This window comes from Plectropomus leopardus, chromosome 15 (assembly GCF_026936395.1).
Source record: "Plectropomus leopardus strain MGB_pleo_1.0 chromosome 15, ASM2693639v1, whole genome shotgun sequence".
NCBI lineage: Eukaryota > Metazoa > Chordata > Actinopteri > Perciformes > Serranidae > Plectropomus > Plectropomus leopardus.
In genome coordinates this window covers 29365316-29378945 of record NC_142190.1, presented here as the reverse complement: position 1 = coordinate 29378945, position 13630 = coordinate 29365316, and the positions used below count along the sequence as shown (strand labels likewise).

The window sequence follows — 13630 nt, the reverse complement described above, 5'->3', positions numbered from 1 at the left end:
CCTGTGTGAACAGAGAGAAGGGATTTCCTCAGCACCAGTCAGTAGCTTTTCTGCATCCCACAGAGACCTCTTTCAGAGAAATTCCTCTCTAAAGCACACACACACACACACACAAACACTCTAACATGAATGAGTTTATATAGGTGCTGCATAACAGAACAGCTGTCCCCTTGTGTAATATCATACATGTTTGATTTTATGACTGCATATTGTACTCTATGGTGGATATAATGTGCTAATTTGTCAGTGTAGGCGAGAGTGCAGGTGGCATGGTATGGCCCTTCATATATATCTGCGCGCTCTAACTGAGAGTGCTTTTACATTGAAAAGCCTGCAGAGAGAGTGCGTGACACAGAAGAGGAATGTTTCATTTACGATAAATAAGTTTGTCACTGTCATTCTCCAAGGTGACTGACAAGAGTGACAAGTCGCTTCCTTACAGCTTTTTCCCCATCTTTCTCGCGTATACTGCCACTTCTGCTGCTTAATGGCGGTAATTATGTTGTTTTCTTGTGAACGACTAGGCGTCTTTCCTTGAATCTCTCCCTCATGCGCAAACATGTATAGCGGTCAAGTTGCAGGGCAGACAAAGTCCACTGCTGCCTTGTCTTACACATCAGCCCCAGCCACACTACCTGTGGGTGACAACAGGAAATGGCTGATCCTGATATAAAAATAGAGCTTGGCTCATTCATGCCCTGTTTTATAATCTATGTGCTCTGGAAAACTCCTCATAGACAGACAGAGAGAGAGGAAGCTGTCTCACAGAAACTGTTTTTGTGCCAATCAAGATTTAGACATGAGCTTTGCTTGTTATAGTAAATATTTGCCTTCATGCAGCTGTTTTTTTTTCAGGTCTTACATTTTAAAAAGCTCTCCAGGGACTGCACATGGAAATTAGCTCCTTGCTAAATCTGGTACAAAACATATATTTTCCTTGTGTGAGATTAATGTTGTTGTTTATTTGTTTTTAAATGGTCCCTGACAAATGTAAAAAAAAATTAACACAATTAAAATCTCTGTTGCAATCCAAGTCAGGCTGTGCAATATCAGTTTTGAGACACATTAGACTGGACAATGAATGCCTAGATTTAGAGATGTCCCTGATCCAGACATATTTTAAAGGATCAGTATTGGCCAAAATAAATCCGCTCAAATTCCAATCCTTTTTTACTGTAATGCATTTGGATTTGTTTACCTCAGCCGGCTAGTGTTGCAATGCTGTTCCCCTTTACCAGAGACAGCTCTAATGTAAGCATACAGCTGCATATCTAAGTGGAAACTGGAGTGTGTGATGTCAAAAATTATTTGGGCACATCAGTGAGTGACTGAAGTCAGAGAGAGGTTGGAAAATTACAAAGCTGCCGTCTGTCAGTTCCTTTGGTTAAAATGAGAAACATCACAATAAGCAGTTCATATCAAACTATTGTTCAATCTGTGAGTTACTTAAAAAAAAACTTTTACACTGCCCATTCAGTGCAGAAATATTGTGCCGTTATTAGTGGTGGGGTGATACGGCCCTTAAATAATATCCCAATATTTCAGGGTATTTTTGCGATCATTTCTTGATGATATGGCAAAATACTGGAAAATATAAAATGTATTTTATTATTAATGACAAGAACATACAATTGTAACAAAATGTAAGTGTTGTAGTTTTATATGTCAGCATTAACAGTTTGCCTTCAGACATTCAATTAAAAATAAACAAAAATCTGTTGTTTCTTTAGCCCTAAGATTAACTAACTATTTCTGGTGCTGACTAGCAGGGGCAGCAACATTTATTTTAATGGTCAACTACTCACTCGCATCTCTTGAGAGAACTCGACTTGAAAGTTTAACTACACTTACCACGACCTCATCCTATTCTTCACTCAAATTGTATTTTGTTGAATCTTTAATTATATATATATATATACATATATATACATATATATATATATATATATATATATATATATATATATATATATATATATATATATATACATATATATAACTGTAATTTGTTGTCTATTTCTCCTCTGTTGTCATCTCTTTGAGTTGCATCAGTATGCTGGCTTCCTCCTCTCTCGTCTTCTTATTCATTTTTTTCTGCTGTATGAGAAACGCCGTCTGAGTGGCGACTTAAAGTTGACTTTTTGTTACATCAGCTGGTGAGGCACAGCACCATCCATTCAAAAAAAATCCAGCAGCTCATTTCACCATTGTTAAGTTAGAGCCATGGATATATTTTGAGCCAGTTAGACTGAAACGTGTCTTTGGACTGCTGCTTTGCCTTAATAACGTTACCGTTACCTGTCTGAGGTGCCTGACGATTAACTCTGTTAACGTTGGGATCTCTGACACTGTGGTTTGTGCTTGTGCTTTTGGGCTATGGTGCATTTTTATGAGCGGGTTCCACTTCAGGTTATGTAGATTTACATTTTAGTCCACAGTCTACGTTTGCATGCCTTCAAGTTGACATTGTTGAAACCTGTCTGTGTACGTTAGTGAGAGATTCTGCAACAGAAGAGAGGACTCATAGCCTTGTAGAGAGAGGGAGAGAGCATGTCAAGGGCTTTTGACGAGAGCAGATATTGGCCCATCTGAAGATGCGTTCCTGTCAGTCCTGCCGCAATCTACACCGATGCCAACTAGGGGTGATAACAATTATTTGACAATTGATTAATAAGTTGTTAAGAATTAATAAAACATGTGAAATTCAACTGATTAATCCAGAGGCTATGCAACTTTGTCAAAGAATACACAATATGTTGCTGTGAGCTTTGATTGAGGAAGACACACATTTGGTATTGTCTGACATTAAGCAAAGTTTTTATTGTTCTTTTCAAATAACTGTTCATTGTTAATTTTACCAATAATCAATAAAGGAAAGTGCTTACACTTTGGAGCCCATGTGCAAATGTTGGCTGAATTTGAATGTGTGTGCAAATTTCACACATTTGAAATGCTAGATTTGTAGGAATTGTCGAAATTATGCGTAATACCTGTTCAAGATGAATGGAGTACATGTGAGGATCTTCAGTGCCATCAGAATGGTATGATTGTGCAAAGGATCGAAAGAGTGAGAGAGTTGTATATTCGCCACACCTGAGGAGCTCACAAAATGCAGTGAAGAATAATATGAAAAACAGCCCTGCCTTAGGTGAAACACCGGTTCTTGCACTTGAGGTAAGGAGAAGGGAAGGCGCTTGCCATTGCCTCCTGGATGCTCTTTTTTTAGACCGTTGAAGAGAAGGCAAACAGAAGGGTTCCTGAGCGGGCTCCATATGAAGGATCTGTATCTCAAGTAAAACTGAACACACGCTATGAATGCTTTAATGGAAGAAGGTTGCACTTTTTAGGATTTAAAGTTGTGAAAAATAAAAGCACAGCATGGGGCCATAGGATTTGAAACTCCTGCAGTTTAAACTTCGACAAGGAGTCAGCAATTTTATAATCCAAGCAAGGTGGATCTGCTGTACAGAGAGTGAAATTGCCCATAACGCATGGCTGTGTTAGTTTGTTATAATAAATCTAATAATGAAGGAGAAAAAAGAGTCTCTTTTATCCTTGTTATTGCAGAAAGCTACAATTTGTTTCCATGACTACATGCACCTACAATGGTACATAACTCTATAAATGAAGTAGTCTGTAAATCAAATGTAATCAAACCATTGATCGTTCCAAAAGTCAGTCAGACCAAAAAGACCCCCATGTTACAATGCTCAACTTTACAGCAGAAATTAACATGTACAGCCTGGTACAAAAAACGTTTTTGTCTCCAAAGCCAATTTCTCTCCTGATAACTTCACAGGGGTTTAATTTTTACATAACTCACCAGTTTAAATTTGATTAAGGTTTCAAAAATGTGAGTTCAAAAACCAATGGGTGACATCAAAGTGGCTACGTCTCATATTTTTATAAGACCCATAAATAAATACGACGATTATCTGTGAGTGCCGGTGGTTAATAAGTTTTAAACCATGTCACCACCATGCACCCGATAACACTGTTTAAAGACTTTGAGCTGTCCCTAACTGCTAGTTTTTCACTTTATCAACTCGTGTCATCCATCTGTGCTGCTCTCATGCAGGCATAATCATGCTTTGTTCAGATTGGATGGTATTGCTATGAGTTTACGCAGCAGTTACAATGTGAGTATCTCTGGTCGCCAAAACTCTAAATATACCGCTGTGGGCATGTCCAAAGGTGAAATCTAGCACCACCCTTTTAAATTGACCAAATATTTCACTACACTGTTCTCACAGTTGTCAGCGCTCACCTGGGACAGCACACAATAACACAGAGTATATGGACTTTTAGTGCATTAAAGAACTACAGCAACAGCACAAAAAACACTATTGTTTGGGATTGGTGTAGCCTTGTGATACCAGTGTGTGATAGAGAGAGTGAGGAAGACAGTTAGACAGACACAGGAGAGTAATAAAGAAAGAGCGTGAGACCTATGTCCTTTCTTTTCTTTTCATGGGAGGATTACATTGAGATGCAGGACAACACCAGCAGCCAGATAGCATCGCCTTTATCACAGGACAGGATAAAATGTGGACATTAGAAAAAGTAGTGGAGAGGATAATTGGCCAGAGCAGGAGAAAAAAAGATGAAATGCAGAAATGCAATGATAAGGACGGACGTTTTGCCAGGCGGCCAATTAAGAGCACTTAGGGAAGGCAAAACCTTTTCTTTTTGACTGACTTGTGATATACCTTGCACTGCTGCTCCAAATTTCTCTTGATGAAATATGTGAATGTATTCCTTGCGAATTGCAAAGATATTAAGTCGATGATACACAATAAACCATTGCTTTTTGCGTCCTATCTTACCAAGAAAATTTTAAGCAAGCTGAAAAAGACAGCAGCCGGTCACCGCTGTCACTGAGAGTCGAAGAGGGACAGTCAGCCACAGCTCCTATCTCAGCTACATTATATTGACAGGGGCCTTCCAGCTGTCAGTCAGCACTGCAGAGGCACATCTGCTCTGCTCTTGTCATGCAAGTATCGTGCCTCTATAGGCTATTATAAAGCCTTACACACAGACCATACATGCGTTTATCTAGACAGTATAAACTGCCAGTCTCATCCCATAAACCCCTCTTAATAAGCACGTCTATGCCCCATTGACTTATGTAACATGGCGTGTCATAGTGCATCTACATCTGGTGTGACAACAACATCAGCAACATGCCCTGCTGGCGGCGTTCTGTACTGCACGCACTCACATGCAATTATGTGCATGTACTGAAATGACTGTTGTAATTGAGCTTTACATTTTTTAATGTCATGTGAGCTGTGAGTTGCTGCAGGAGTAATGCAGTATTGTGGGATTACTGCAGCTGGGCAGATTTCATGTCGTTCCATAGATTACCCAGGGAGCTGATGGGACAGTCAATAGATGCAGGAAGCCTGTATGACACTGTGACCCCTGCTGTCTAAACAGGGGACTGCAAATAATTGCACGTCAGAAATGCTAAAACGTGTCTTGAATTCCAGAAGTGGAGCTGTGTTTTCATGGGGCGTTAGTTCTGATTTCATGCTTGTGTATGCATGATGAAACGAGAGAAAACAAGACATTAAATATTATTCACGGATCTTTTTAGTCATAACTGTCATTGCTGTTGTTATTTCCTCATTAAATGCAGAGGAAACAGGTTAGTCAGATTTAAGGAACTCTGCCCTTTGAGTGTGTATTATTAGTATTTCACTGTCCTTGCTTGGTGGCGAGTGCAATCCCAGTGTATGGTGGCGTGGAGAGTTACGCTTCCTGTAGCAGGTGGAATAGATGTAATCAGACACGAGGGATGAGGAAGGAGGTGTTGTGTGTGTGCGTGTGTATGTGTGTGTGTGTGTGTGTGTGCGTGCGTGTGCGGGGGTGGGGAGGTGGGGTGGGGGGGGTGCTGCTCTGAATCATAAAAAGGTTCTTCCCATCTTGCGGATTCTCAGCACGGATGCTACATATTACCTTTCTTGTCTGCTTTCATTTAAATTCATTTTTGGCTTGAGACACGTGGAGGGGGGAGCTACCCAAGTCTCTAAATGAGACGCTGTTGAAGAAAGAGGTTTTTATTTAATTTCCAGTCCAAGCACCCCATCATTTCGATGGAAATATTCCCCCATCACTCTTAAAAATGTGCTGCCCTCAACATATCTTTAACAGTGATTCATCTGCGCAGGTAAATCTGGTGGTTTGAGTGATATCTTCAGTCAGAACACCCTGGATGGTCCCTGTAGTTCTGTTGTGGGTCTAGAGGTTATCTCAAGGTGAGTTTCAGAGATGGAGATAATTACAGTAACATATTTGTATCAGTTAAGGAGAGGCATATTGGTCCTTGTGGCAGGTTATCATGGAAAAACGATTTTATAGGCCCATCCTAGGATTTTTTTATGCCTTTACGACAGCTGTGGATGAAGGCAATATGTTTCCTGTTTGTCTGTCTGGCCGGGTCTTGTGAACGTTGTATCTCAAGAACGCCTTCAGGGCATTTCCTCAAAATTTGCACATAGCTCCCTTTGGCCTCATGGTCGAACTGCTTAGATTTTGGCGGTCAAAGGTTAAGGTAACTGTAACCTTGTGTCGTTCCTATTTTTGTAAACATGACATCTCAGGGAATATCTTCAAATTTGGCACAAATGCACACTGGGTCTAACTTTGACCTTACATGCATCTCATTCTTGTGAATAAGATATCTCAGTAACTCCTTGAGGGACTTCCTTCGAATTTTGCTCAAACCTCCAGTTGGACTCAAAGATGAACAGATAAGACTGTAATGGTCAAAGATCAAGGTCACTGTGACCTACTGTCTGTCCCATTCTTATGAACCCAATATCTCAACAACGCATTGAGGGAATTTCTTAAAATTTAGCAATATGTCTACTTGGACTAAAGGATGAAGCATTTACATTTTTGTGGTCAAAGGCCAGTGTCACTGTGACCTTGTGTCTGTCACTCTCTCATGAACGCAATATCTCAAGTAGGGAATTTTTTCAAATTTGGCACAAATCTCCACTGTGACTCACTTTGACCATGCGCCGTCTCATACTCGTGAATATGATATCTCAGTAACACCTTGAGGGAATTTCTTCATATGTTACTCAAATCTCCAGTTAGAGTCAAAATTAACTGATAAGCTTTTGGTGGTCAAAAGTCGAGGTCAGTGTAGCCTGCTGTCCTTCCCATTTTCATGAGCACACAATCTCAGAAATGCCTTCAGGGAAATTCTTCAAACTTATCAAAACATCCACCCGGATTAAAGGACGAACTGATTAGGTTTTAATGGGCAAAGGTCAACATAACTATGTCATAATGTGCATCCCAAGCTTCTGAATGTAATATCTCAGAAATGCCTTGAGTGAATTTCTTCAAATTTGGCACAAACGTCTCGAGAATGAACTGATAGAGATATTTGGTTGGATACTGAATTGGAGACTCTAATCTTGGGTGCCCACCTTGAAACTGTAAGGATTGTATAATTTAACTGTGCTGTCGGGTTGAAGATGTGTTTTAAGCATCCATACTTTTCAATATGTAGCTTCTTTGTAGCAATATTCATAGTTGATGCACTGTCAACGGCCATTGCTATGTTTAAGTCTAGACAGACATGAATGTAAACTGCAGTGTGACTGGTTGGTGAAGGCATATGTCTGCTCTCTTGGTGAACATTTTTCTCCAGACCTTTGGAGACTACTTGAATGAAATACAGAAAATGTGGCTTCTATCATTAGGCTAATTTAAGTTAATTTAATTTAGGTAATTAAAGGATGACTTGAGAGTGGGGTTATCACTAGCGTCATTCCAGAGGTCGAGCTGAAGGGTATTTTGTCGGCGTGATGGGTTCTTTTTCCGCAGGGACATGAGTGTCAGATCATTGGGTGCTGGTGACTAAAGCCCTTTTCAGCCTTGCATTCCTGCTTTGGTCCTGGGGGAGATGCAAAAAAGCAGGTCTCTCTCTTCTTAATCTCCTTTATTACCCAGCAACCCCTCTGTCCTCTCCGATCTCCTGCTCTCTTTCCTGTCTCTCCTACCTATCCCCTTCTGTCTCCTGTGCTTCCCACCCCTCTTGCTCTCTGGCCTGATTAATAATGAATGAAGCAGATCATCTATCGATCCCATCCTCTTTGTGTTAGCGCAGCAGAAGATATCAAACCTGTCAGAGGACCTTAAAATAGCTCTGTGATGTGGTAGTGGTGGTAGTGGGAGAGTTTGTTGAGTTAAGCGTAGGTGCTTGTTTTTATGGTAGTAAGACGGCCGTTAAACGGGCATAAACTGTAGTGGAGCAGCAGGAACAGGAGTGGATGGAGAAAGGGCACAAAGTCCTGAATTGCCTTCTCAGCTAAAGGATGATGCCTCCCTGTGAAGGAGAAAGGTGATGATCTGTGATAAGTGTGAAACTGGAGGTCTCTTATACCTTCTCAATCTACTTTTGGCTCTTTATTAAAGCTTGTCTATGCCAAGTTGTGATCCTTTGGCCCTCTTCTGTCGTCCTGAGTCTCTGAGAAATCCTCCACTCAGCCATTTCTGCCCTGCTGCTCTCACTTAATCAATCCAGCAGATTGGCTTTGCTCTCTGACAGGGGAGGACCCTGTTGGGACCCTGATGGAGACTAAGAGAGATGTATATCTGTCTCTGTTGGTTAATATCACCAGTCAACATTATGCAGGGTTCTGGCTCTTTCCAGGTTCGGGCTCCTGGAATATGATCATTTGAGACTGGCTATATTGTTGGATTTGATCCAAGTTTTGCTGCTTTGATTTTGTAATGTCTATTCAGATTTAGCAATTGACATTAAATGAGAGCATCCTTTATAAAAGGGATAATTCTATTTTGGGGAAATAAACGGGGTTGCAAATACTTAAAACAAACATTCAGTCACCCCTCTTCTTTTGCTACTTTTTCAACCATGATGAAGATCCTGCATTTTAACAAATATGCTAACTAACAATAAGCCAATTAATTGATTAATTGATGAACTTATTTGAATTAATTAGCAACAACTTTGATAATTAAATAATCACAGAAATATTATTATAAAGCAAAATTCAAACACATTTTCACTCCCAACTTGTAAAATGCTGGTGCTTGATCAGTGGTCCTACACCTTAAACTGTGATTCTCTTGGTACAAGGTACAAGGTAGATTTATAATTTATAATAATTAATTTTTTTAAACTATGTTTAATGAAACAAATTTAAAATTTGTCTTTAAATCCTGCTATTTGTGGAGTCAAAGGAGGAGTTCAGGATTATCTAAACCTGGGGAACAAAGCTGTTCTGTCTGGGACTGCTCCAGCATGTCAATTCACTCTCATTACATGTATTCTGTCTTTTCAAAATGTTCTCACACGAAATTTAAAGCTTCCTCTCCTTAAATACATACAGTCTCTTATCTAAATAAACTTTGGACACAGATTAAAAAAAAAATGAGAAGGGTTTACTTCCTTAGATTTGGGCAACAAAAGTAAAAATAAGTACGTTTAAAACTAGTCTGTTTTTTACTCATGTAATGTAATGCGAAATGCATCACTAGCATAGTTTGCTACACAAACTAGCACACTACATTGTCATCAAAATAAAATTTAATTAATTAAACTTTATGTACTCTTGGTTGCACACAGGACACAATCAGTCTGAAGCGTGTCTAACTCTTTCACCTCCACTCCCATCCGTGCATGCCGATGTTCTCGCTCTTTAAGCTAAACAGTTGCTGGGTGCATCAAAATATGCCACTGCCATGTGTGTCTCACACCACCGCTAAAGCATGCACCGGTGTATCAGTATCTGACGCCAAGGGCCACAGACCAAGCATTGGTCTCCGTGAGTTGTGAGTGAGACCAGGTTGAAAAGGCAAAAAAGTGACTAGTTCAGACCTCTTGAATGTGAATATTTGATCGTTTTCTTAGTCCCCTCTATAACAGTAACTGAATATCTTTGGTTTTGGCATTGTTGGTCGGACAACGCAAGCAAACTGAACATTTTATATGGGCTTTGAGAAACTGCACTTGGCTTTCTTTCAAATTAATTCATGAAGAATAGTCTGGATGAAAATAATCAAAACTTGCAGACCTACTTCTAATATGGCTTCTCTACTTGCTCTGCCTAGGAGTGCCGAAAGCATGTGTTCTTTTTGCCTCCTTATAAACTTCAGTATATGTTTAATTAGATTTTCTTTTGAGGGTAAAACATGTAAAACTATTTGATATTTCATATAGATTTAAGAAAACCCCAGAAAATGACAAACAGATTTATTTCTTCTTCTTCCTTGCTCCCATGTTGGGAACAAATTGTAAAATGCCTATCATGGCACAGCTTGAATTTTTAAGCATGTTAAATTGTAGGCTCAATAAGCTCATGAAATGCTACAGTCAAAAACATACCTTGATGAAAGCTTGATAGCTGGGCTATCCATGGAACTCAGTGTACTGATTGTTGTCACTAATAAACTATAGACAGGGCACAACATATGACACTCTAAGACCACTTGCAGGACATCATGATACATGCAACCATAATGCACAGCAAATAAATGTCAAAATGATTTTAGAAACAGTGATTCCAAATACCCTTGTTTTTTTTTAGGTTGTGTAAATAAAAAGACAAACTACAAATTTTCTAAAGAACAAATCCCTTATCTAGTATCTTGATCATTATAGGCTCGGCAAGTTTTCTGAACTTGAAATGCCTCCGAAGACGTCAGTGCAGTTTGATGTCAGAATAAGTCATTTATATGTACAGTAGGCTATTTAATGTATGTGTGTAGGCTGAATTTGTTACTGTATGGTGTAGGTGTCAATGTTTCGGCGCTTTTCATCTACTATGCTCTTTTCCTTTGGGAAAGTTATCTTTAGCAAAGATGTTAATGTTATTTCTTCACGTATAGTATGGATTCTTGTCTTGCTGTTCCCAAAGGACCCAGATGTTCATGCTTTCAAAGAAACAGAAGTCCGGGTATAATTCTATCCCTCCTTTCCCCCAGGAAACAATCACCTAATTAACGTATCTCACGTCTTATATCCATGTTTTGTTTTTGTTTTTTTCAAGTTTGCATACATGCAATAAAGTTCATGTTCAAAGGCTCATAAAAAGGTTACAGTTTTCTCGTGACATTTTAGGGCTTTGCAGTGCAAGTACTTCATTCGCATTTGTCCCTAAAAATAGATGTGCGAACTAGAAAAAAATTTTTATGTGTATGATGTGCTTGTGCGGTTTACAACATGTTTCCTCCCACTGCTAATTGTTTAAAATTTTCAAGTACCAAAAAACTACAAGCCACAATGCTTCAGTCAAAACAGAGTTTTCTGTGATGATGCATGTTCAGTTTTTTGGATGGGGCGCCAACTTGTGAAGATCACGCTGCATGTTTGTGCCAGCCTCCCACAATTAATACATCTGTCGCCACATATTGATTTTATATCATTGGAGCTGGGGCTTTCACTGGAAGCACTATTGGAATATATACTGTCCAGAGTAGGGCTGCACCTAACAATTATTTTTGTATTGATTAATCTATCGTTTATTTTTTCGATTAATCGATTAATCTATTTTTTTAATTGATCTAAATATTATTTTTTTATTACTCAATAAATACAACACATTTACTGAAAGTAACATTTTAAAAGGCTGCAGGGCATTATTCCCCAACAAAAAACAGCTAAGTCTTAACTGGTAATCTGTGTTTTACAGGCTGATATAAAGTCTCTCCAAAATAAAATTAATGCATGCATGCATCAATGCAATGCACCCACCTGCTTGTTCCACTCAAGTAAAAGGAATGTAGTGCAATCTACATTTCACAGTCCAACAGCAAAATAAATAAAACAATGTAAAATACAAGTCACTTAACAAAACAGTGACTCTTTGTTACAGTAACAAACCTCAAACTTAGCAGTCCAACAAAACATCTTACAGTAAAATTAGCACTATAACATTTCTCTAACAGAAATAATCATAGCTAGTACATTCGTCCTGCATCAAAATAGTCCAGCCTTAACTGGGCCTTAAAGCATATCGCTGCCTGCTGATATGAGTGCTGTATTTTCACATTTATAAGCACATATTCCACTCATTTATGAAGTTGTGCAAGCTCCTGCACAGCTGACAGCCCCATCCTGTAAATGTTTCAAAATAAAATGCATTGTATCAGCAACTGATGGCATTCTTTCCACAGAGACAGTCATATAGCTTTTGTTTTGAAAGGGAAGCAAGGAAGTTGAGGTAAAACAAACATCTTTGTATTTCCTCATCTCAGTGACAGAGGGAGACTTTAAACTGCAGTATAAAGTGGTACAGAGTCAACGTCATGCGTAAAAAAACGGCAAACCACAATTTCTCTAGATGTGCTGCAGCTCAGACGCACCTGACAAGTGCTGCTCGGGCGTGTAGTGCGCACGCTCTAACTTGAAACACGCTCGGCGCAGCTCACGCTCTCAGGGTATTCATTCAACCACACTCATGGTACAAATCTTAAATTATTTACTGCACTGGGTCCAAAACTTTGCATTTACTGGCCTCTAAAACTATACAAACTGCTGCTGAGGAAAAAAGAATGCGAATTACGCTGGCATTGCATTCATGGACATCCAACAAAGTCCATATTTAGAGAGGGTACGCACAATGACGCAATTAATAATAATAAAAAAAAAAGGCGGCGGGGGGGGGGGCAAAAACATGCACACAAGCAACACAGCAAGTCTATACATTGATTCCACTACTGTACTTAAGAACACATTTGAGGTGCCTATACTTCACTACTCCACTTAGAGGCAAGTATTGTAAGTTACTTTTTTACCCCACGTCTCTTTTATGATTTAAGTTCCTGTAACATCATATATTACAACAAAATAACTATTGATCCCCAAGGGAAAATTCAAAAACTACCAATTAAGCAGTTCAAATGAGCTCTAACTTCACCAACTGCAACATTAAAGGTATGAACATATTACTGCATTATCACTTTAACTTTTGGTATTTTAAGTAAATTTAAAGCTCATATTTTTGCACTTTAATTTATGCAAGATTTTGAATGCAGGACTTTTACTTGTATCTCAGTTTTTTTTACATTGCAATATTACTATTTTTATGCATGTAAAAGATCTGAGTACTGTATGTCCTCCACCATGGGTGTCTTAACATAATTGTACACATGGAGGGAGCAAACACATACATACAGTTTAAGTACGTATGTAAAACATTATTTGTTAATAAACTCTGTGTTGCTTGAACATTATTAAACTGTGCTCTTAAATTTCTTTGTGTGCATTTTTTTTCATTTAGGAGCACATGTGCTCCATGGGGAAAAGGCATAGAGCTCTGCATTTGCACATTATTTTTCTTCTCTTCTTTTTTATGCTAATATGATTGCACCTTTCCCCTTTTCCATATTTCTTTTCAGGAGCACTTCACTCCGGAGTGTAAGTTCAAGGAGAGTGTGTTTGAGAACTACTATGTTACATACTCCTCCATGCTCTATCGTCAGACCCAGTCTGGCCGCTCCTGGTATATCGGTATCAACCGTGATGGGCAGGTCATGAAGGGCAACCGGGTAAAGAAGACCAAAGGAGCTGCGCACTTCCTGCCTAAAGTTATAGAGGGTGTGTGGCCTTTATGTCCTTTATGTCACTTTAGCACAACTAAAACTA

The 13630-nt window shown here is 39.1% G+C and overlaps 1 protein-coding gene and 1 long non-coding RNA gene across 2 annotated transcripts in view; one reads left to right on the top strand and one right to left on the bottom strand.

Annotated features, from left to right (window-relative positions):
* The window catches only part of LOC148187344 (uncharacterized), an 84621-nt gene that overhangs the window by 60111 nt on the left and 10880 nt on the right, over nt 1-13630 (bottom strand). The window lies entirely within an intron of this gene.
* Nucleotides 1-13630, top strand: part of fgf11b (fibroblast growth factor 11b) — a 52271-nt gene that overhangs the window by 30589 nt on the left and 8052 nt on the right. Inside the window, exon 4 of the mRNA XM_042499385.2 lies at nt 13384-13582. Coding sequence (XP_042355319.1) covers nt 13384-13582 — 199 coding nt within the window. The remainder of the gene's footprint in view (nt 1-13383; nt 13583-13630) is intronic.